The sequence below is a fragment of the Harmonia axyridis genome, chromosome 7 (genome assembly GCF_914767665.1).
Source record: "Harmonia axyridis chromosome 7, icHarAxyr1.1, whole genome shotgun sequence".
Classification (NCBI taxonomy): Eukaryota; Metazoa; Arthropoda; class Insecta; order Coleoptera; family Coccinellidae; genus Harmonia; species Harmonia axyridis.
Window position 1 is genome coordinate 5,808,905 of NC_059507.1, and position 24,214 is coordinate 5,833,118.

The 24,214-nt window shown below is 31.4% G+C and overlaps 7 protein-coding genes across 9 annotated transcripts; 4 read left to right on the plus strand and 3 right to left on the minus strand.

Moving 5' to 3' along the window:
• Positions 1-143: 143 nt before the first annotated feature.
• Positions 144-1,299, plus strand: LOC123684052 (TIP41-like protein). Of its 2 annotated transcripts, none has more exons than XM_045623154.1 (3): positions 144-441; positions 494-893; positions 955-1,299. In XM_045623154.1, the coding sequence occupies exons 1-3, from the start codon at positions 266-268 to the stop codon at positions 1,255-1,257; spliced, it is 879 nt and encodes a 292-aa protein (XP_045479110.1). In that variant the 5' UTR covers positions 144-265; the 3' UTR covers positions 1,258-1,299. The 2 variants fall into 2 exon arrangements, with proteins under 2 accessions (XP_045479110.1, XP_045479111.1); XM_045623155.1 differs by having other exon boundaries at positions 172-441; positions 486-893.
• On the minus strand, positions 1,255-3,212 carry LOC123684050 (tRNA pseudouridine(38/39) synthase). The gene is made up of 9 exons (XM_045623151.1): positions 3,050-3,212; positions 2,872-2,996; positions 2,614-2,815; positions 2,351-2,563; positions 2,062-2,209; positions 1,858-2,005; positions 1,655-1,801; positions 1,460-1,596; positions 1,255-1,385 (listed from the first exon to the last, which is right to left on the minus strand). Exons 1-9 carry the CDS (start codon positions 3,122-3,124, stop codon positions 1,309-1,311), a joined length of 1,272 nt encoding a protein of 423 aa, XP_045479107.1. The 5' UTR covers positions 3,125-3,212; the 3' UTR covers positions 1,255-1,308.
• Positions 3,213-5,270: 2,058 nt separating this feature from the next.
• LOC123684049 lies at positions 5,271-9,329 on the plus strand. The gene is made up of 6 exons (XM_045623150.1): positions 5,271-5,548; positions 6,103-6,455; positions 6,555-7,002; positions 7,068-7,377; positions 8,005-8,426; positions 8,587-9,329. The coding sequence occupies exons 1-6, from the start codon at positions 5,463-5,465 to the stop codon at positions 9,089-9,091; spliced, it is 2,124 nt and encodes a 707-aa protein (XP_045479106.1). The 5' UTR covers positions 5,271-5,462; the 3' UTR covers positions 9,092-9,329.
• Positions 9,330-9,779: 450 nt separating this feature from the next.
• LOC123684051 (zinc finger and BTB domain-containing protein 24-like) lies at positions 9,780-11,586 on the plus strand. The gene is made up of 3 exons (XM_045623153.1): positions 9,780-10,017; positions 10,077-10,797; positions 11,074-11,586. The coding sequence occupies exons 1-3, from the start codon at positions 9,850-9,852 to the stop codon at positions 11,352-11,354; spliced, it is 1,170 nt and encodes a 389-aa protein (XP_045479109.1). The 5' UTR covers positions 9,780-9,849; the 3' UTR covers positions 11,355-11,586.
• Positions 11,587-11,981: 395 nt separating this feature from the next.
• Positions 11,982-12,520, minus strand: LOC123684053 (mitochondrial import inner membrane translocase subunit Tim10 B). Its single transcript, XM_045623156.1, has 2 exons — positions 12,391-12,520; positions 11,982-12,335 (listed from the first exon to the last, which is right to left on the minus strand). The coding sequence occupies exons 1-2, from the start codon at positions 12,415-12,417 to the stop codon at positions 12,045-12,047; spliced, it is 318 nt and encodes a 105-aa protein (XP_045479112.1). The 5' UTR covers positions 12,418-12,520; the 3' UTR covers positions 11,982-12,044.
• A 394-nt stretch (positions 12,521-12,914) lies between these two features.
• On the plus strand, positions 12,915-15,694 carry LOC123684055 (serine/arginine-rich splicing factor 7-like). Of its 2 annotated transcripts, none has more exons than XM_045623159.1 (3): positions 12,915-13,495; positions 13,554-13,727; positions 14,340-15,694. In XM_045623159.1, the coding sequence occupies exons 1-3, from the start codon at positions 13,161-13,163 to the stop codon at positions 14,467-14,469; spliced, it is 639 nt and encodes a 212-aa protein (XP_045479115.1). In that variant the 5' UTR covers positions 12,915-13,160; the 3' UTR covers positions 14,470-15,694. The 2 variants fall into 2 exon arrangements, with proteins under 2 accessions (XP_045479115.1, XP_045479114.1); XM_045623158.1 differs by having other exon boundaries at positions 12,920-13,495; positions 14,500-15,694.
• A 101-nt stretch (positions 15,695-15,795) lies between these two features.
• On the minus strand, positions 15,796-22,944 carry LOC123684054 (coiled-coil domain-containing protein 85C-A). The gene is made up of 3 exons (XM_045623157.1): positions 21,492-22,944; positions 16,289-16,602; positions 15,796-16,097 (listed from the first exon to the last, which is right to left on the minus strand). The coding sequence occupies exons 1-3, from the start codon at positions 22,495-22,497 to the stop codon at positions 16,053-16,055; spliced, it is 1,365 nt and encodes a 454-aa protein (XP_045479113.1). The 5' UTR covers positions 22,498-22,944; the 3' UTR covers positions 15,796-16,052.
• Positions 22,945-24,214: the final 1,270 nt, after the last annotated feature.

Here is a 24,214-nt window from a genome sequence, read left to right on the forward strand (position 1 = left end):
GTAATATTTGACCTAGAATATAGGTTCCGTGAATATGATCGGTTACCATGATTTGCAAGTAGGATATTTTTTTCTATGTTAACATAACTTGTTTTCGTGAAATTCCTATTTTTACTTTAATTCAAATTTCAACTCTTTTAACCAGGAATTTTGACAACTTTGACATTTGTCCCTTCAATCTTTGCACCTCATATCATTGTTTATTTATTATAAAGGATACAAGCTAAATAATTGAAGAAAACACAAATATTTATTAATTACAAACATGAGTAAATCTGAAGTGAATGAGGATAGCCCTATTCAACGTTTGCCTATAAATTCCGAACAATACACATTCAACAATTGGATTATAAAATTCAAAAAATCTCATATATTGAATTCAATGTGTACAACTCCTAATATTTGCAGTGATACCACTAAAGATTGTTGTATATTATGCACGTAAGTTGGTATACTAATAGCAGAATGTAAAAATGCTCAAATAGTTTCGTAGGTACAACAAAACATTGAAACTCCCTCATCTACCTGAAATGGTGTTTCCTAATAATATTCTCACATTGATACACCCTGCTGGAGGAAAAATAGAATTCAATACTCTAGATGCACTTAAACTAGTATCTAATGGAAGGCTGCCTATTCAAGTTGCATGTGCAGAAGCATGGAAAGAAAGTAGGTCACCAGATCATTTGGAAGAAAAAATCAGACCATTTGATTGGACATTTTCCACAGACTACAAAGGAACACTATCGGAAGATATATCAATTGAATCAACTGAGGAAAGAATTGATCTAGAAAAACTTAAAGTCAAAGAAAAAATCCTGTTTTATCAAGAATTAATGTTATTTGAGGATGAACTACATGATAATGGTATTTCCTCATGTACCATCAAAATAGTAAGATCTCTTCATTTTTGTTTCTTTGAAATTGTTTATGCTGATCACAAATAATTTTCAGAGAGTGATGCCAAGTTGTTTCTTTATACTTTTACGATTTTTCCTAAGAGTGGATAATGTTATGATACGAGTTAACGATACTAGATATTATCATGAATTCAAAACGAACTACATTATCAGGGAATATAGTAGTAAGGAATGTGCATTCAACCTTGTTAAATTACCTCTTACATGCTTTGGTGATCCCAATCTACTATCACCCCATATGCCATTAAGAACAGCAGTATATGAAAAACTTACTTTTCACAATAGGAAAAGTGAAGCGTGTGCAAGTGGTAAATCGATAAATGGAATTCAAGAATAGCTATTTAAAGTTTATTTAAAAATAAATACAATAAATTCTTCAGAAGTTGTTTTATATATTATCCTCCTGATCTTTTACCACAAGTCTACTTCTCTTGAGGTAGTGGACGATTTTCTTCTCTAAACTGTCTGTAAAATGAGCAATATAATTAATTTTCAAGAATATATTTACATATTTCGTTCTACAGAACCGTGTAACTTACCACATGTTTTTCTTTTCATAACAGGAATATAATTCTTAGATTTTATACCTTGAATGAGATTTTCAGATAAACATTTTTCATTTGATGTTTTTAGTTCATTTCGTAAGTCTTCTATCATTATTCTTATCATATCAGACCTACAATTATTTGATGAATTCAATATTATTTCCATTATTTATAGAATACAACACTTACTTAACAGAGTTTATAGTCCATATTCTTTTTAATTCTTCTAAAACAGTATTCAAATTTTCTTCTTCATAGTACCAGTCACATTTCAGGTCATAACTAGATGAATATAAATTTAATGGAATTTCACTAGCCATATTATAATCTGGTTTGCTGTGAAATAAAATTTTTTAATAAGAAATCCTCAAACTAATTCTGAACTATGTTACCAAGGATTTTTTTCTATGTTTAAAAGTTCTTTAATAATTTCAGGGGATTCCTTGTTTTGACCAACCAAAAATAATATTCCCAGCATACATCTTATTTGATGCCATAAAAATCCTCCACTATTTACTGTTAAAACAAACATACTATACTCTGTAATTGGATAAATTATTGCAATTAAAAGTATATAAATCTTGGATGTATATTACCGTCCAAGTCAAGGTGAGGAAACACTACTTCAATAGATATTTCTGCAATGGTCCGTGTAAATTCTACCACACCATTCCCTACATCCATTTTGCACAAATTTCTAAAATCATGTGTTCCAAGAAGATAACTAGATGCTTTCTTCATATTCTAGAAATTAAAAATTGAGTGAATATTTGCCAGCCAAAATAAATTAATATTTTATGAATGAGAAATATTCATCTTCAATATCAACCACATTTTTCATAGAACCATTGATTCTCCCATAAATCTTTCAAGGTTTAAAATTACCTCAATGTTCAATTTCCCCATAGGAAAAAAATATTTATATGTTCTACTTTTACAATCAAATCTTGCACTAAATCCTACAGGAGCTGGTTTCCATGCTATACACTGAATTTCTTTTGGTAATACTCTGTTGAGTATCTGACAATAGTTAATTTCTTCTTCAATTTTGTCTAAATTATTTTCATCTAATTTACTTCTGAGAGTTATTGATATGACCTGAAATAAGAACTGATTTCAAAGGAAAACCTGGAGAATAATTTTCCTACCTGCCCAAAAGAACTGACACCTTTATCTGTCCTACCACACCTATGATAATTTGAAGAAGCCCTGTCTTTGATGAGACATGTCTGTTCTAATGCTTTGAATAAATAATATTCAATTGTTTCATTTGTGTTTTCCTGAGTAGTGAAACCTTGATAATCCCACCCTAAATAACAAAATTTCAATAAAACATGCCTCATTGAACATCTGAAATTAATGATTAAGATTATTATTCACTTTAGATATAGTCCTAATTAACCTACTTTGTAAAATCAAATGGTTTCAATTTTTTACAATGAACGACTCCTTTATCTTTCAAATTTTTCGATAGTATACTTTTGAGCTGAACATTATGAGCCTGAAGGCTTTTTACACGAGAAATTAGTTCCTGAAATTTAATTCATATAATCATTCGATTACATTCAGTAAAAAAAATGTTACTTCTTTCGATAATTCTTCCAAATTGTCACAATTTCTATTAGGTTTATTTACTTGAATTCCTTTTATCCCGTCCATGTTTATATTGAATTCTTCGATAAAAATTTGAAATAAACTTAAATCGTAGTGCAAGTGTAGTGATCATTAATCAACAGGTCAAATTTTTAGGTTATTTTATACAACTTCAGGGCATAGAATAAATGAATGAAACACTAATATAAAGTCATGGACCTAATATCAATTTATAATTGATATAAATTATTATTATATATTAATTAATTAATATTATTATATATAACTGATATTAGGTATATTATAAAGTCAAAGCATATAAATATAAAAAATATTCTATGATATTGAATAATTTTGTGTTCTACATCATAAGACTGAGGGTCTATCTATCTATTATTATTAGTATTCTGTGCTATCTATGTTCAGTCATCTGGTTTATGTTTGTAAACAAACAGTGACATTTTGTTAGTGCATATAACTTGGTTTTAAAATAATGTTTAGAATTTGTTTCATATAATTTATTCTGTTAAAATAACTTATTGAATTAGAATTATGGCAGATTCTTCAGGAAGCTGTAATCAAAATAGATCTAAAAATCAAGATTTCATACCATTCAGTAGTTCACCTCAATCAAGATTCACTCCAAGCAATTGTAGCAGTCCTGTAAAAAATAATTATAGAAAAAAATGGAATCAAAGTCCAAATTATAATTATAATCAATCACACAATAATTCTTCTAATAGGTTTTCAAGCCCTTATAACCGAAATTTCAATAATTCAAGAAACAATTCTTGGTCTAAGAATTATGTAAGCACTAAATCTATTAATTTATTCATTGAAACTCATTAATGACTTCATACAATTTTTCAGAATAATTCTAATGGTTCGAATGATATTTCATCATTTCTACATCCTTCGTTTATAGAAGATCCATGGAAAAAGCTAGAAGAAGAATTCAAGAGAAAAAATTTGGGACAAAATTCTTAATGAATCATGATAAAATTCATCTATATTCCAAGGTTCTAGATTCCTTCCAGAGTAGTTTCTACCAATTCGTTTCAAATTATATGTTTATTCATTTAATGAATTGCTTCCAATATAAAGTTTTTCAATATTTTTTCTGTTTTTTTCTCTAGAATTCCTTGTCATAAAGCGAAAATAATTCTCCTGGTGTCATCTAGATGACTATATGTATATGTTTGTCCAGTTTATGATTACACACTGTGTATATAATGTGTAATATTCAAATGTGTATAGTGTTTGTTCCTCTGAGGTTTGTCCCTATATTTTCAAATCATATTCACTTGAAATAAATGGCATGAATGTTTTGTAATGACATAGATTTTTGAATTTCTTCTAACTGAAATAAAATATTGAGAAAAAAATGCTTAATGCTGTTATCAAAGATAAAACAAAATATGTTCTCTGCAAGTCATGAATATATTGCTTTTGGGATTGAAATTCCTTTTTAAACTTTCAATGAGCACTTGTTACTGATATATGTTTCTTATCATGTTTATCATTGGATATTCAATGTTGAGAACCATTTATTAACGATATAACTATGATACATCTGTGAACCCCCAGAACAGATTTAAAAAATTAATTGTATCTTCATATCAAAATTTGCATAAGTAGCTGCTTCCACTTCTCTATTGAAACTATATAGGAGTAGCCTATATAAAGGATGTTTTCATCCATGAAATATTATGTATAATAATTCCAATCAATTTTTTTTTTCAGAATACAGCACTTTTACAACTGTCAACTCATATATGTCAATTCATATAATAATAATATAATAACATAGTAGTGGGAGAGATTTAGACGTAAACATGAGTTCGTTCATAATTCGTTGTTTCAAAATTTTGTTAGAGATTTGTTTATTTTCATTAATAAATATAGTAATGAATTGTTAGCGAACGATTTCAATACAAATCATATCAAATTATAATATTTCTACCCCAAAAATCCCCAGTGAAAAAATTGAAACCCCCAAAAAATACCTCCATGGAATATTGTCCCCAAAATTTCCGAAAATATCCAAAATACGCAAAATTTGGGTGAAAGCACCCCAACATGGCAACCCTGACTTATTGAAAAGTGAAAAATTTGAACTTGTCAGATCCAATTCCATCGTCGATGTCCAATTCCAAAGTAGGGATTTCCCCCAAACGATCAAAGAGGAAAGACAACGCAGCTCTGTAACCAATAGGAAACGGCTATTACAGATTAACGCTATATAAACTTAAGAAGTTCTTGAAATTGCCAATTTGCTAAATGCTTATGGTACTTAGCTTACAGTCGATATTGCAAATAGTGCCGTTGCTGTATTGTGTATTCCTCATATCAAATATTTTTCATTCAATAGTGATAGCCTGAAAGTTTTCGATTAATTTTTAAAATGCAGCCAGAAATGGCAACTAGTAGTAATTCGCAGTCCAAAAATCCGCTTTATTCTTCAGCAGTCAAGGGATCTCAAATGGATAGGTATAATAATTGAAATGTTTTGTTTTCTGGTAGAGGGATTTTTTCGAAAATATAATCAAATTCTAGGTTAAGTTGAATGGGAAAGTAAAATATCTTCACAAAGATTTTTCCTTTCTTCGATACACATTATTATAATCACTATTCACTTGTTTATTTATCTTTTATTTGACTGTATCTTTTTCGGTTTTTATTCAATTCAGAAATACCTATATAATTGATAACCGACTTAACCTTGATAAATACCAATAGCTAGTAACAGATTGATGGAAACAATTTTCAAAGAATAATTATGTACTAAACTGATAAAATTCAATTGTACTCTCAGAAAATTCATTTTTTGTTTTGATGTTAGTTTCCGAATTGAATTTTTATTATCGCCTTAATCCGATTTCATATGACCTCTTTTTATCTGGGAAATTTATCTTATATGTTATGTCTTCTTCAATATATTTCCTATCTTTTTCAAATAAACGTTGTATAAGGAAATAAATAATTAATTTTTATAACATCTGATCTCATTTTCACTTCGTATAAAGGGAACGCCTTTTTTTCAGTTTGATTGATGATTTTGAAACGGTAGATACTGAAATGATTGAACCCTCTGAGGATAATACCATCAATATATTGATCATAGGAGAAACTGGAGTAGGCAAATCTACTTTTATCAATGCTTTTGCCAATTATTTGAGATTTGATAATTTGGATCAAGTTGAAAAAGAAAATCCTTTAGTTTTGATACCTTGCAAGTTCACAGTCACTGATGAAAATTACGAATTGCGGGAAATTTCCATAGGATCGGACTCCAATGAGCATAATAATCTTGGTGAATCATCGACACAAGATCCCAAAAATTATACTTTCCCAATAAGTGGTGGTGAAAGATTTATTCAACTCATAGATACACCTGGTAAGAATGATTATAAATTGAATCATTTTGAATTCAGTCTATGTGAAATTGGCCAAGGTTAATATATGTTCAATTTTAATGGTTATTATTTCATTTTAGGAATTGGAGACACTCGTGGTATCGATCAAGACACAATAAATTGTCAAAAAATTATTGATTACATAGCTCCTCTTAAAATGATACATGGTATCATGTTTTTGATGAAGCCCAATAGTAGCAAGATCACTGTACTTTTTGAATTCTGTATGAAGCAGATCCTCTCTAGATTGGAGAAATCGGCAAGTAATAACCTTCTCTTTGTTTTCACGAATACTCGTGGTACATGCTACAGACCTGGGGAAACTCTTCCTTGTTTGAGGAGGGTTTTGGAAGACATAAGTGAAAGACCTCCTTATGTATCTATTCCACTTAGCAAAGCAAATATATTTTGTTTGGACAATGAGGCTTTCCGATATTTAGCAGCAATTGCTGATGGAATAGGCTTCACTGAAAGAGAAAGACAATATTTTGTAGAGAGTTGGGATAAATCTGCTGAAGAATCTTGGAGGTAGTTCTCATTCAACTTTCCATGTTGATAACATATTTGTATATATTTATAATTTTTTATTGTAGAATGATTATTCATATCATTGGAGATGATGTAAAGAAACCTTTAGAACCTCATAAAGTAGCAGATACTATGTGTGTTAATGAAGCCAGAAGTCTTATTAATCAATTGAAACAACCAATGGCAGATATTACACAACTTATTCAAGATCAACTGAGAGTACTAAAAAAGCAAACGGAACTCTTGCATCTTAATGATTTGGATATAAATGATTTAAAGAAAAATTTAGTCGTCCCTATCATTGACATTGAATCAGAAGAATTGGCTCAACCTGTTACAGTGTGTACCAGTGCCAAATGTGCTCAAATATACATGGTAAGAAAATTTTGATTTTGTAAATATAAAATGGTTATAATGGCAACACTGCATTATTTTTTGACATTTCTTATGTCATTTGTGTTAACTAGGTTATGACATTTAATCATGGAAAGATACATGCTTCAACAATGTTTAGAAATTTTTTTATTAAAGTTTATGCTCATTAGTGAAATTCAAGAATTCAAGGATGACCTTATTCAGTTGATCGATTCACTATTAATCGCATTGTCAACAAATCTCAGTGGGGTACCAAGTACAGCTTAGTACTTGGTAATAGTATCCTTTTATTGTGTAAAGAAATTTTACTTTGACATTCGTCTAAAATACGTTGAATTCCTTTTAAATTTCTCTCAGAATTCACAAATGAGCATTTATTTTCATGATACAATTCAACAGTTTCTTAATGATGTTGAAGCTTGTATCTTTTCATGATTAAACGGCATAACCTACTAAACACAAATGACATAAGGAATGTCAAAAAATAATACCCAGTGTTGCCAGTATAATCATTTTGAATTGCATCATTTCTATTGGAATTATATGAAAAAGGTCAACTTAAATTTGAAAAAAAATGGATTTGGATGAATATCCCGAGTTTCCGTTCAACTTTCAATCAAATTATAGGTGCGCAATGTGAAGAAGTGGCATTATGGACAACGTTGTCATAATCCATGTTATCTTAACAATGTTCCCAAAGAATTGATTGGTGCTCCAGCTCTGGTCCTTTGTGAGGCAATGAATAGTAATAAAATGTGCAACCTATGTGGATGTGTTTTCTCCACCCATATGCATATTTATTATGAAAGTAAAACAGTTGATAAGACGATTGAAAATGATCATGTCAAGCAAAGTATATTGACTAAGGAAGAATTGAAAAGAGAAAAACAGAGAGTAATTGACAAAATGAATCGAATGAAAGATGAGCTAGAAGATGAACACAAGGCTATTATTATTTGTATTGCAAAATTTGCTAATTTCCTTCAACAAAATGCTATTACCCCTTACAATGATGTTTACAGGCAATACATCGAATATTTGATAGATTTGTGAGTATATTAGTGACCTTTTTCATTGCAATATTTATAATGTGAGATTATAGAGTACATTCCAGCAAATATTGGGAAATTGTTTTGTTTTACTGAAAATAATTCACTTTTGAATTGTTTGAGTTGTGAAATATTTATCTAATTGTAATGTATTTCGTAGAGAAAAATCCAATGGCGAAGCTGCAGATCTAACCAATATAGCATATTTGAAGAAATGTCAATATGAATATGATGAGGCTAAAAAAGTTTTCGATAATGCTCTCAACATTGAAAACCAAACATATGGTATGATCACTCCTGAATCTATAAAAGGAAGTGTCGATGAACTTTTCAAACTCAAACACACTGGTAAAAAAATACAAAAGCTTTACAAATCCCAATTTACTGCAATGAATGCAGAAAGGACGAATAATTATAAACAATATGCTGTGAGAAAAAATCATAAAAAGGAAGGAATCATCAGCAATTATGGAAGACGACTCAAAAACTATTTTGTTGGTGGTGGACAAACAAGTTGCGAGGAGTCTGAAGAAAACAATTTTGATAAGAAGAAGAATGAATCAAACTACAGAGGTGGTAAAAAAGAAAAACAGTTTGAAAAGCAAATGAACTTTATGCAACAAGAAGCTTCTGCTGCGTTGACCTATGACATGAAAAATTTGTAAATAGAAATTTTACTTTTACTTTTTATAATTGAACATATTTTTTTTTTTATTCATCTTCAAAGTATTTTAAGCATTCATTTTCATTTCATATATTAATTCTTAACATACATTCACAGAACAAACTACCTAACAAATAACTGAAATTTCTTATTTTAGTTAGGAAACACCCTGTATATTATCATAATAAGTTTGTTTTTATAATTCTGATAAATTTATATCAATATAATTTACCATTCCATAGATTTCTTTCATCAAATAGTGGATAATATGATATGAATTTGAAATGGCAGTCTACTTCAGTCTTATTTTCATCTAATATAGGGAAAATCTAAAGCCTTTGCAATAAGTTTAAATTTTTATAACTGAAAATAAATGACTTTCATCATCTAAAAATAATTTGAAAATGGGTATTCATATAGGCTTATTAGGAATACTAGGTTGCTAGGTTCTCAAAATAAAAAATTGGCGAAAATCTGCAAAGTAATAATGTCCATAAACCTGGATGAAATCTCAAATTAATTATTTTATAAACAATAATATTTTTGTAAAATATCCTACAAATAATGGTGTGCCCTCTCACTCCTGAAAAAATTCAAGATTATCTTAAATAAAATCTTATCAATGGGAATTTTAATTAAAGAAGAAGAAAAGTAAATATCAACGACATAAATATGTCATTTTTCAAGTTTAACTGTCAAAAATAATTATATTATTTTTTTGTTCTTTCACATATCAAAGTAAAGAGTAAATTATTTTTTATGAATTATGATGCATTAGATCTATTAGCAAGGAACTTACGGCATATAATAAACAATTATAACATGGAAAGTATTTGCAGAACTTGCCTAAGAACTCAGGAATCTTTGTCCTCCTTATTTGATCAGGAAGATTTGATAATGAGAATAAAAGATATATCTTCTGTTCAGGTAATGATTTTCTCTGGATAGTCTCGTAATGTTAATTAATTGGTAAATTCAAATTTTAGTTAACTGATATATATGGCTATCCAACAAAAATTTGTGAAGAATGTCTTTCAAATGTTAACAGATTATACAACTTTCGTAAGGTGATTCAGAATTCTGAATTAGAACTTCGCGAGAGATTCGCTGCAGAAGAAAGGGATAAATCCACAATTAAAGATAAGAAATCTCAAAAACATAGAGAAAAAATTGAATTTGATGAAGAGGACGAGAAGCCTTTGATTTACATTAAGACTGAATTAGAGCATGCTACTGAAGCAGATAATACTAGAGATGAAAATGATTGGTCACCAGATCCAGATATAACAAATGATGACTATAATTCAGAGGAAGATTCTAATCCCAAATTATTTGGGGAAGTTAATTTGAGGGAAGCTGAAGACTGTTCTAGACTGTTGATGCCTGTCAAGAAATGTTATTGCAAAGAGTGCGGAATTGAATTTTCTTCACGATTTAAACTTTATAATCACAGAAGGACAAATCATGTTGTTCCAGGAGTTTGTAGTATTTGTGGTATTATTGTTAGGGCAGATAATTTAAGAAGGCATGTTCAATTACACTCAGAGGGACCAGCATCTTGTCATCATTGTGGAAAAGTGTTCAAAAATTCAGAATCCTTAAGGGGCCATTTATTGATCCATAGAGGTCACATTTTCACTTGTGAGAAATGTGGCAAGACGTCTAAAGTTCGTGCAGAGCACAGAAGACATATGAAGACTCATGCAGGTAAAATTCATCATAGTAATTAAAAGAATGGATTCATTTAATATTATTATTTTTTAATATTGGGGCTGTATGTGGTAAAAATTAAGTTTTTTTTTGGTTAACTCCAATAGGAAAACAATAAGTACAAAAGTAATAGTTCACTAGCTCACATCAGCTCTACTAAAAAGCTGCTAAATACTATTTATATACAAACATCTATAATTTATTAATTTTTTACAATTGAAATTTCCAATTATTGTGACCTGTTATTATTTATATCCAATTATGATTTTTTAGATCCGGAAATTGGAAAAATGATGTGTAATATTTGCGGAAAGAAGGTACGAGATTTGAAGAAACACATGCATAGTCACACAGGTGAAAGACCCCATATTTGCAACTTCTGCCAAAAAGGTTTCACTAGTCCCTATGCTTTAAAAGTTCATACTCGACAACATACAAATGAGAGGCCCTATGTTTGTAATATTTGTTCTTCTGCTTACCCTCAAAAAGTATCTCTTGTCTCCCATTTAAAATCCAAACATGGCATCAAATATGAGAATCCAGAATCTACTTGAGAAGTATAACTAGATTGAATTTGTTCCATTACATTTAAAAGAATTTTAAGTGCACTACACCAAACTGATAATTAATTTATACCAACACAATTCAAGATTCAATTGTATGGAAAGCTGAGGTAGGATATAAATAATTTTGTTTAAAATATTTTCAAATTTTATATCAATTAACTTTCAGATATTGATATGATGTACATATATGTAAAGTAAATATACTATTTTTCCATTTTCATTACCCAGTTTATAATATATAATCTGTTAAGTTTTTGATAATAAAAATCATATTACTATGGAAGTTATCAACAAGAGGGCTTACAATTGTTCTCATTTGTTAGCAATATTTCTTTTTAAATTTAATAGAATGTCCTCTGAATTTTAATCATTTATTTATTTAAAGAAAAATTAGGTTTGTTAATATTTGTTATAGTTTTGTACAATAAGAATCAATAAATTGATTTCCTCCAGTGAAATTTATAGTTTTTAACTAATTGATGTATCATTTATAAATGCTAATTACAGACTGTATATATATATATATATATATACATAATGGCATCTGAATATTACACCTTTCAATAGAATGAAATTTGTCAGTAATTAGAGAAGAGTTTAAAAAAAACAATTACATTATATGGACATAATTTCTTCATTCATAGCTAACTACTTATAGTACTAGTTACATTAACAATACTAGGTATTCACAGATAATCCTTGAATATTATTTGAGTTGGCGATATCTGCATTAACCTTTGCTAATTTGGCTTGTTGTTCCTCAACATCTTTGATTCTTTGGTTTACAATTACATTTTGAACTTCTACGAAAGTACCCATCAACCTATGATTGAATTTAATAAATTTTGAAGAACAGTCTTCTATACACAGTATTTCATTGGGATCTAATTTTCTTGAGTTTATATTGTCGATACATTTACTGAAGCAGGTTTCAGTCATTTGATTGTACAGTTGAAGGAAGTCTTTGAACTGAAATGAAACAAATTGATAGAAGAAGGCATAAGAATTTGAAAAAATATATTACATTCCGAATATTCGCTTGTATATCCATTTCAATTTTTACAAATTATTTCTATTATTTATACTTGAATTAAAATTCTCATTTGTTGTTGTAGGCTTATAGGTTAGAGTCATAGATAATAGAAGATTACAAATTCTTCTTCTCCTTCAACCTTGACAAATAAAGGAAAAGAAGAAGAAAATATTATTCTTATTTACCTTTTTCTTCTTTGAATTGAAAGATAAAAGTTTTGATCCGAAAAATATATGAATTTGCGATAAAAATATTTGTGAGAGTTCTGAATTAGCTTCGAACAGAAATATAAACAATAGGATTTAAAGAATCTTTGAATTTAAGGAAAATAAAGAGTTCTGCATATTTTGCAGTATAAATATGTTTTGCAATATATCCAATTTAATTGAGTAATTTAGCTTGTAGAGTATATTACAACAGCCACTTTGTAAAGATAGCAATTTTCATCATAAAAGAAGAAATATAAATTATGATCAGGTTGTTCTGGGTTGTGTTGTCCTTGTGTAATCTTTGAACTTCCTACGTGCATTTGTCAGTTGTCAAACAAAATTGATTCCAATTTTCATTATTCTGCGTTTTAGAATCGTTTAGTTACGTTGTTGTCGAATTGCTGAAAGCTTCTTAGAGAATCATGCTTATATTATAAAATATTAATTTTTGTACATTTTGTTTATAAATAAGAGCATTTTCTAACATACCCGTTGTACAAAGTGAGTATCATTTAGGCTTTAATTACAGTTCAAAGATTACTGTGTACGATAATGCGGGACGATCGGGAAAATTCCACATCACCTGTTGCGAGAAAAAGCAGAAGTACGTCTAGGAGCAGCAATGAAAGTATAAAAAGTGCTGTAAGTCGTTCCAGTTATTCCAAATCGCGTTCAAGGTCTAGATCCAGAAGTAGCGAAGCCGATGGTTATAGATTGCATATTGCCGATATTGGAGAAGACGTTCGAAAATCAGATTTAGAGAAAGTTTTTAGTCCGTATGGGACTCTAAAAGAAGTCTGGATGACAAATAGTACTCCGTGCTTTGGTTTTGCTGTTTTTAAAGACAGGAAAAGCGCCAGTGCAGCGCTCAGAGCTACCGATGGAATGTAAGATTAATTTTCATAACTTTGATGGAAGTATTGGTATTTAATTTTTGTATTCTAGTGAAGTTGCAGGATGTCGCATTCGAGTAACACATGCTCGACCAAGGACAAGAGGTTCTGGCAGAAGATTCTTCAACACCAACATGAGGTGTTACCAGTGTGGATATTCTGGACATTTTTATAGAGATTGTCCTGATATGAATGGCGGAGGACCTGTAGATAAGAGGGATTCACAGTAAGTTATTTTAGGGAGTGAATATAATATAATAGCAATGTATTATGAGTTCTTGCATAGGTTGGAACAGTTGTTATTGGGAATGAGAAATTTTTAGGATTAAATTGACTCTTTGTAGGCATCGTAGGCATTTTACTAATACTTTTAGCAATAAAAATGAATAGGTAGAAAAATGGAGTATCTTGGATAAAGAAATCAACTAAGGCTTCCTTGTGGGATTATGTCTTATATAATTAGGTCACATGTAGTCTACTTGTAGTTTTATTGATTTATTCTTACCAGCATAATTGTTCTGATAAGAAAGTTATGATAAGATAACATGGTTAGCCTGAAATTGTTTAGCAGTTTCGAATAAGTTATACTTGTTCCTCATGACAAATGTTTTCAACTGATACCATTGATAATTTATTTTTCTGCAAGGGTATCCCTATTTTAATCATGCTGTTCATCTTTTGTTAGCACAGCCATCACACAAACTAAAAAAACAGCTGCGAAAACAAAAAAAAAATCATATCAAGAATCTGAATTTGTGAGCTCTGCATATTTAATTTGTTTTCTTGACAAGCACTTGAACTATCCATTCTGAGCTAATTGTTGTTTGTGGTTTGTCAGGCACATGGTATTTAATTGTATGGTTTGGTTATGCAAATTATATGGACTTGTAGATGATGGGGTCCATGTAAAATGTCAATGGGTTTGGATACATAAATTTATGGCCATGTTACTTGGTGCCATTGGTTAGACCAGGCTCATGTTAGCTGCATCTTTTTAGTTACGACCGTGAACGTGGCAGAAGGGGCCGTAGAGAACGCAGGGATCGGGATGATTACCGTCATGATGGTAGGAGGAGCCAGCGCCGATCGTCTAGGAGGTACGAAGATTACCGCCCCTCAAGGAGCAGCAGGAAGCATCGGTACTGACCAGGCACAGTTAGATTATGGTAAAAGAGGGGATACTAACCGAAAAGCAAAATATTGGTTACAGAATCGGATGTCAAAATTGCTGATTTAAGTTGTGGACATGAAAAAGGGTTTTTAGGTAAATACTTAATTGTTCAAAACAGATTTTTTCCTTATTTCAGTCAGGATTGTTTCCATTTCGATGGAAATTTCCTCAACAGTGAAGTTTTCATTATTAACTGATGGATAATTTCCAAGAGAAATTATGTTATCGATATCAATTCCAGATGCCATTAACCTGTATGGAAGTACAACAATTCACACTATCATGATTTAAACATATTCTCTTGAAAAAACTCCATAAGTAATTGAAATATTCGTTAACTGCCAGAATAAATTATTTGGTTCTTTTACTCTGAAAGATGTGGTGAGAACATTTTTGGTAGTATACTGTTCATGAATTGGTTATATCAAATTGAATTGCCTTAGAATTACAATTTTTTTATGTGACTGACAATAGGTAGATATTTTTAATTTTAGTTGAATCACCATTTAGTTTCTTACTACTAACTTATTGAGTCAAAATTTTTTCATTCTTCTGAAACTTTGTATTTCTGCCACAAAAAAAATGTTTTTGGGTTACCTTGTAAAAATTTTTCTGTGCAAGTTGTATATTTTCGGTCCGGATGTTTCTTTTCTGTAGTGTCTGAAATGAAACTTTGACCAAATATTACTGAGAGGCAGAACAAAAATTATAAATATTAGTTTTTTTTTTGTTAATTGTATAGTGTTCTTGCCATTCTGCTATATCCGTGCATCCAATACTATGAAAATATAGAATTATTTTTCATCATTGTGTCCCCTGCAATTTTATCAATAATTCTTGATATAAGAAGTTTTTCAAAGCCACGTCTTTAATATTTCAACTTAGATTTTATGGTTAATTCCAAATACATTGTATTCTCAATAATTTGAAGAGTTGTATTAGTGTGTGTAGATTCGTATTTAATATAGGTGTATTTTCATAATGAATTTGCACTACTAAATAAATTTTTGGCGTTATGTTCATATTTGTTTTTTTTTTGTTGAGAAGTGAACCATCTGAAATGAAGTTTTAGTCCTTCAAACTAGTTTGAAATAATAATAGAGGGAAACACCACATAAAGGAATTTGGAACTGAAATTTTTATTGTCTGAATAAAATATTTAAATATAAATAACAAAACTACTTTATAGTAAATAAAATAAATAAAAAGATTTAAAACAGTACGAAAATTAAAATAGCAGTTCTTTTCTGAGAACTCCATTTAAAATTCGTGTTTCAACCATTCACACAGTTTCATTTAAATAATTCATTACATTGGCAAGCTACATTTGTACAAATTCAATGCTACACGTTGATTTGCTAGGAAGGTGTTGGTCTACATCTATCTTCGAGAAACAGGAACTTCCTCGAGTTTTCTCCAGACAACCTGAAAAGTTTGATATATTACCAACAAATTTCACTTTTTAATTTGATGTTCAATTTTTTTGTGCTAAATTAGTGAAAAAACTCTTTGGAAATGATAGTTGAGGAGCATGGTCAAGTTTCTTAAGGAATTTCAATTAATCTGGGGGTGTAAAGACACATTCTCTTATCAACTCTTCGAGAAATTAAACTTACATTGCACATTTCTCTAACTAGTGCTTTCTCCCCATCATCCATGTCTTGTCCGGAGTTGTCCTGTACATCTCTATTCTCATTTGGCATACGTCCTTCTCTCTCCAGTTGCTCTCTTACTTCAAGAACCTGAAGAGCCCTGACGACAGCTTCTGGCCTACCACTCAAACCCCCTGCTGCACTATCTTGTGGTATTGTCAGAGTTGGATCTCCGGTTGAAGTTGCTATTTGATTTATTTTGAGGGTTAGAGACCTCTTGTCCTCTTCGAGTTCGTTGACTCGTTGCTCAAGACTTCTAACATATTGCATTATCTGATCTGAAATGGAGAAATGTATATTTTATATTATCTAATTATAATATTATTTACAGATATTTTATGGAATTGTGTAATATGCTATTTGAATATTTTTTTTAATCCCCCCAAATCGTTCAGGGTTGCTTATTAAGCACATAAAGAGTAGATATTTTCCAATGGCTAGATGATATAATTTGAAATTCCCTTTTTGTAATGTAGGAATATATCTACTGGGCCGATAAACTTGAGTTTTAATGCAAATAAGATACTTTTTTTTATCAAATTTGAATTTAGGGCTGGATTTGTTCTGATTGCAGTTAGAGATAGAATGGCTGATTGTTATTCCTTATTTATCAATGTTTGAATTGAAAAAGAGTCATTTTTCACAATACTTTTTAACAAATATTATTCCTTAGGACCACTAGTTTTTGAATTCTCCAATACTCTCATCTATCATAAATATAGGGTTTCCCAATAGGAACCATGGGCGCCCGCAGACATTTTTCTCAGGGGGGGCAGAATGAAAATTATTGAAAAACGATAAGGCGTCCATGATTGTCATTGAAAACCGGAAAATTGTTGTGAATCCATTACTTTCCTTTTTACCTTGCCCTTTGGATTGAGAAAGTTATATTTAGGGTGTTGTGCTGAAAAATGAGACAATCAAAATCTCAGGGGGGGCCATGGCCCCCCTGCGGGCGCCCACGATAGGAACTATTTTTAGCTATTTATTTTAGTCAATAAAACTCCTCAGATCGTCATCGGCATTCTTAACGGAGTCTTCTAGTTTCTCTTTCAGATTCCAGCAAGCTGAGGATATCTCCTCCTCTCACAGGCCCCTTTACGTTCCTAACTAAAATTAAAATAAACTAAAATGTTTATAATGGTAACGCTGTGTATTAATATTTGACATTTCTTATTTCATTTGTGTTCAGGAGGTTATAGCATTCAATCATGGAAAGATTAGCGACTTAACTCGTTTAGTTATTGTAAGAATTGCTTTATAATTGCTCATTTGTGAATACTGACAGAAATTTGGGGATGATCCAACCACAGACTAGTAATCTGTGGTCCAACAATGACAAATGACATAAGAAATGTCAAAAAATAATACAGTGTTGCATGATGTAAGTGAAAGAGTTGAAGAAATCCTGGATCCGCCCCTGTATTCACCCCATAAGTGATTATAAGGCTCTGGCCGTTTCGCTTTACCTGAGATAGAACCAGGAATAAAAGGCATGAGTGCGGTTGAAGATTTTTGTCAAGAAATACCTGATGAATGCCCTCTCGAATGGGTGTCTTCCTCACAACAATGGATCGTTTGTGGTATCTATTGCCTTTTCGACATAATCCGTCATTGTTCAAGTAATTCTGCTTCCCTTGAGATTTCAAAAGGTGAATGCATTCTAGTTCATTTATGAAACTAGCGGTATTCCAAGAATTCATTACAATTATTAGCTAGTAGGTAGACTTCCGGTATTGATTGCGACTCGTGGAAAATATGCAAAAGATAATTGCATTCTTTCCTGTTTGAAATGAACTGGATGCTTGGGTTATTAGTAGTTCAATATGGGTATTTGCTCCAATGAAAAAATATTAAATACAAATATAAAAGAATTTCAGTCGTTATGCGTCGCCATTGAATTTCTATTTTAGGTTTTTGTTAATATTTTTCACTAATATTAGAGTTTCAGATTTTATCTGCGACTGTCAGTTCTTGTTATCAAAAATATCTGCCAATTGGTGTGGAACTATGCTTACTCGTCCTCCTCTCAGCACCCTACAGTACGTTATTCTCGTTCTAGTAGATATGTGGACACACAGACAGACGGATACACACGAAACGTTGTTCAGTATGGTCTAAAATGCATTATTTTTCTGTAAGAAGTTCGCCTTAGTGTTTTAAAAGTTCGTCGTCGGTATTCATAGGAAGTGATGAAGAATGGATTGAAACTACAGACCGGTGGCGCAACCAGGATTTTGGTTCAAAGGGTGGTCGACTGAACAATTCATAATGATAAAACAGCGATATAAAATATGAACAAATTGACGAAGAAAAGGAAAAAAAGGAATGAATAATCAATAAACAAAAAAAAAATTAAAAAAAATGTCTAGTCGAATGCTTAGAAGAACTACCCATTCCACTATTAATCCTTGATTCACTGGTTAAGATAAGTTTAGGTTTTGTTGATGTGAAAATTACAGGTTACAGCGTTTTCACAATAGAGAGAGTTTATTTTCGATAATTGATGTCAATTATACAGTTTTTTATTACAACATAAATTACACCAAACTTTCTCTTCTTCAGGTAATCGTCAACATTTATAGATTTGTGTCTAAATCAATAAAAACTTATTTAGTTTTGAATATTCATTTTACCGTTTATGAGAGCTGAAATATATTAATATTCATTTGTAGTAATATTTATCTACAGCGTGGTCGAAATCGTTTCTCGAGAACTAATTTCACAAATCGTTTTCTTGCATCTTTTTGTATTGAATTTCATCATAATTATACAGGGTGGCTTCTATATATATATTTTTTCTTTTTAGTCTCCTCTCCTCCAAGTTATTGGGTAATAACTTCAAAATGTTTTTAAATTGGAAGAAAATGTTTGGTTTTATCGAATGTCTTCTATATGGAACAATTTAGAAAAATAAAATTTTATTCTTATAGAAAGCCAATTAAATATCACTTATTGACAGTTTTTTCATCCCGAAATTTTATCATATTGAAGTGATGAAAAATCAAACCGCATCAGAACTGAAGCAAAATGAAAAATTAATCCAAAAAGACAAATTCAATGTACAACTTTTTTGTATCTTGTTAGTGTGATTACAAAAAAATTGAAGAGGTATTGTTCAGACTATTTTCAAATTAAATTCACCTTGAATCTATTAGAGATCTCTTTAGTTTTTGGGTAGGTACTTTGTATGTACGTTTTGGTACTTTGTATGGTAGAAATTTGAAGGTAAGGAATGTTTAACTGAAGATAGCCTGGAGCATGTTAGGTAGGTACCTGTCATTGCAGATCCCTGTATTGGTATTCCAAATGGAAAGGAAATTAAGTTTTCCAGATCTATCATTTAAGAAATGTTGCAAGGGCGCAATGTTTGGATACATGCATAGCTTCATATTCGTCATATTTTTAATTCACTATTCACACTATTGAATTCCCTCAATTCGATTTTCTAACATTATTACCATTCTCCGAAACCTGATTCAACACTAAGTGCGATATTTTCCCTTATTGCAACTTTCGCCAGGTCAGAACATTTTTATCAACAGAAGTTGCGAAGTGCTGACTTTCTCATCATTTCCGAGAAATTCGAGGATTATGGTGAGATGTCTCGTGTGACCTAAACTTAAGATGCACCTGTTACTATGTGATTTAATTCTAGGGAATGTTGAAAATCAGTGTAGCGTCGTAATTCCCAAGCTTATTAGAAATCAGTGCCGTCTTTTCCATTCTTCAAAATACACTTTATGAATGCACTGGATAAAGTTGAACCTTTACAGAAAAACCGTTACTTAAAAAATATCCAATTTTTCAAGTAGACCGATAAAATGAAAATAAGAATTGTTTTTCCCTATAATATTCAAGTCCTTGACACTACATATCCTTTTTGATGCAATACGCTCTATTAGTGTGACGTCACACACCGCCATTTTTGGTTCTCCTGTCAGTGTTCGGAATCCAAACAAATAAATTGTCATTCAAATTAGTACGGTGTCGTTGAAGAAATTGGCTTATTTTCATAAATAAGAGTGTGTTTGAGGAACGATTTCAATATTAATTGATAGACAGAAGGAACGAGGTTGATACCAGTAAGTTTGAATCCTGTATCATTCCCCAGATTTTGTAAAAAGCCGTTTTTATTAGTTGAACTTCAAGTTCGAACTTACCGGCATTAATCTATCTATTAATAGTAAAATCGTTCCTTAAATAATCTTATTTATCAAAATAAGCCAATTTCTTCAACGACAAAGTACTAATTTGAATGACAATTTGTTTGTTTGGATTCCGAACACTGACAGGAGAACTAAAATGGCGGTGTGTGACGTCATCACTAATAATAATACTAATGTATATTATAGTTATTTATGCACATTACTGTATACAATGAATAAAACATTCATTCTTTTATGAGATTGGCTTCGAAAGATGCGCATGTTAAAATTTCGGAGCATAGAGTTAAGTCTGGAGGGAGATTCAATATTTCCTTTCATACTCTACATTTGTTGTTGTTTGAAAAATGGATGAAACGAGTTGCGTGTATTGATAAAACATTGTTCTTCATGGGAAAAATAAATCTCCAAAAAATGATTCAGTTAATTGTCTGAAGAGATTTATCATTTATAAACACCGTGTCTTTTTTTCTAAGGGTTATCTGAGTGTAAGTCTCATGTTACTAAAGATTAATTTGGTAAAAAAAATATTAGAGATATATCAGCCTAAACGTCATGATAAATTGTTTTATTGGCAAAAAGGTCGAAAACCATTAGGACGGTATAATTTCCAAAACTAAATTCAAGAAGAATATCGAAAAATGATGACGACAAAGTTGAGATTTCAAGCTCCGTGCAAAATATAAAAAAACAACCATTTCAAGAAGTTTTGTGCAAAACCATAGAAAATCAAGAAGAATATTGGAAAATAAATATACATTATTTCTGTGAATCCAAATCCGATCGGGTATAGATTTTACGTGCATTGTATAGTAGAAATTTGTACATAAAATAGCAATTTCAAGATTCGAGCAAAATTCGTGATAATAGTGGCTCCACAACCATAGAAAATTCAGGTAGAATTCCTGAATCAGTGGCTCTGCTCATTTTTTTTTAAATCCGGCTCTGCTCAGAATGTTACTCGGAGGAAGAAAGCGATAGCTATGTGAAAAAATAATTACCGTTAAAGGTGCTCCGTTGGCGGGCTAGATTTTCATGCAGAATCCTTTCTCTACTAGCAGATCTACGGGGTTGGTTGTTCCCTGGAAACTGCTGAGATAGACCTGGCTCATCGGCATTTGTACTAGAACTAGAACCATCTCCATCGTCCCTAAGATTACCGGAGGGTGCACTACCACAGGATGGACACATCGAGTGATTACCTCTCTCTTCATCCAGATAAAGACACAGTTCCTTGAGCTCCAAGTTGTCCTTTATCAGTTCCTGCTGCTTGTTGTCCAATTCCCTCAACTTATTCTGGTAGGCTGACACCTCCTGCCTCATCACACTAGCTGTGTATCTTCCGAAACGTTGCCATTCCCTAGCCAGCTTCCTACCTTTCTGCCTATCGTCATCCAAGAAACAGCACAAGTCTCGTAGCTCCTGGTTGTCATCAGCCAATCTCTGATTTGCTTCTTTTAAAGACCTGAGCTCGGCAAGGATGTTTTGTATATGCTGTTGGTTGCTGGATATCACCCTGGATTCTTCCGGTTTCCTCACGAATTTCAACATATCCGCTCTTAACAGTTCGTCCTCGTATCTGTAGGGTTGTCGATGATGAGTTTGTTGGTGCAGCAACCTAGGATCTCCGTGAGGAACTTGGGGAATTCCAGGTTCATCCAATGGTATAGGTCTGAGTTCTTGATGGATCTGCGCTTGGGTAGTGCCAATGTTAGGGTGCCTCAACTCCTCTGGTCTGTGTTGGGGAGGATACGCGGGATACGAAAATTTGATATTATTCGGGTAGTATTTACCTTGCTCTTGTAACTGTTGTAGTTGAAAACTGGTAGGTGTTTTCTCCGAAGTTTTCAATGGATAATTTTTGGCATCTTTAACTGGCGGTTGTTTCAGGATACCTTGGCTGTTAATCGAATTAGGGGGCAGAGGAGGGTGCTGGTATTTCGGGGGTAAAGAATTTCCAGAAGCTTCGTTCGCTGGTTTTATAAACGGCTGTTTTTTACTTGACATGTTAATCACTTTTTCAGAACGGTACCATTTTGTCACTTCAACATCAACATGTTCACTGTCTGTTTGTGTACCAGTTCAATTTGACTTTAAATTTAAGTGGGTCACTGAAGTAGTACACACTTAAATCACATATTGAGAGTTTCACTGGTCGCTGTGTCTTGTTTTCTTGTGGAGATACGTTGGTCACTTGAGGCGATCTGCACTTGACTCTCACTTTATTGTCACAGTTTCACTGTTGAACCTTTGTATTTGTTTCGTATGTTTTCCCGCTGTTTTCGCGAATTGACTTAAGGGCTTGTGTTTGACTACGGTAAGGCAACATGGCCGCGGTGTTACTTAGAACGTCATCAGGTAGACTGGTTTGAGAGTTTAAGCGAGGCTACGCGATAGTGAAAGGTTATTTGCACTCGTCTAGTTGGCCGACCTATTCATTCCGGGTACGAACACTTTCTGAAGAAGTTGACTCTGTGTTATAATGGAATTTCTTTTATTTTGTCACGTGTTGCTTTCAGTCCGATTTTGGGTAGGAGAATTCGGTTTTTGTATTTAGAATTTAAACGGAGTTCTTTTTCAAATTCGGTCATATGATTCATAAAAAAAATTTCACATACTTACACTATGTTTTTATGAATTGGATTGACTGGTTTTTTGACTACAAGTCAGTTCGAATATTTTTCATATTATTGGTGTTTTCTGAATTAATTGGGTTTTTTCGAAAATTTTGAGTGTTCATACCAACAATTCGCAGAGAATTTCCTATTAATATTAATGAATCATTGAAAAAATTAACGACTATATCACACTTGTAGGGTGAAAAAATACTCTCCAAAAAAGGGTTCCAAAAAAATGGTTGATACAGGTTGATTAATAATAATTTCTGAAAATTTTACACTTAAAATAGTATTAGACGATATTTTCTCTATTTCAGTCAAGTTTTGTGAAATATCATCGAAATTCAATGAAAAATTCAGATCATATATCCTAGGGAAATTTGTATTGTATCTTGGCAGTTGGTGCGACTGTTACAAAAATTGACAGATTACGGAATTTCAATTTGAATCGTATGTTTCGAATTTTGAAAAAATTTAATATTACGCATTGAATTCGTGAATAATGTCTAACAAAATCCATTTAACACCAACAGAATTGAGAGAAATTGCGAATAATATCGCAAATCATTTAATTATCCAAATTATATTATATTGACAATAATTGACGTGTGTTGAATTTTGATAGGATTGGAAGTTTGACGTCTGTGTAGACAATACAGTGCTGTAATGACTTCATTACAGCACTGTTTTTAGAACTGTAATGAACTCATTACGATACTGAAATAGAGAAACACATTTAATGATTTTTGAATTGATATCTATATTATTTTCATAAATTCTGAATCTAAAAAAAAGGGAAAATAAAATCGGTGTAGAAAATACCTATGCGAAAAATCAACCTGTATAATAATGCCGATTAACTAACTAATGTCATCGGTGATTTCTCCTAGAATTTTTTTCAGTATTCACAATTAGCACTGATTTCGATTAAACAATTCAACAATTTATGAACGTTCTTGAAACTTGTATGTTTCCATGAACAAATTCCATAAATGGCATAAAAATGTCAAAAAAAATCCACACTGCTGCCATTATAACTAAACGTTCGAAAATTACACTTCTAATTTCCATAAATACTGGTTTCAAACAGGAATTCGAGAAATAGA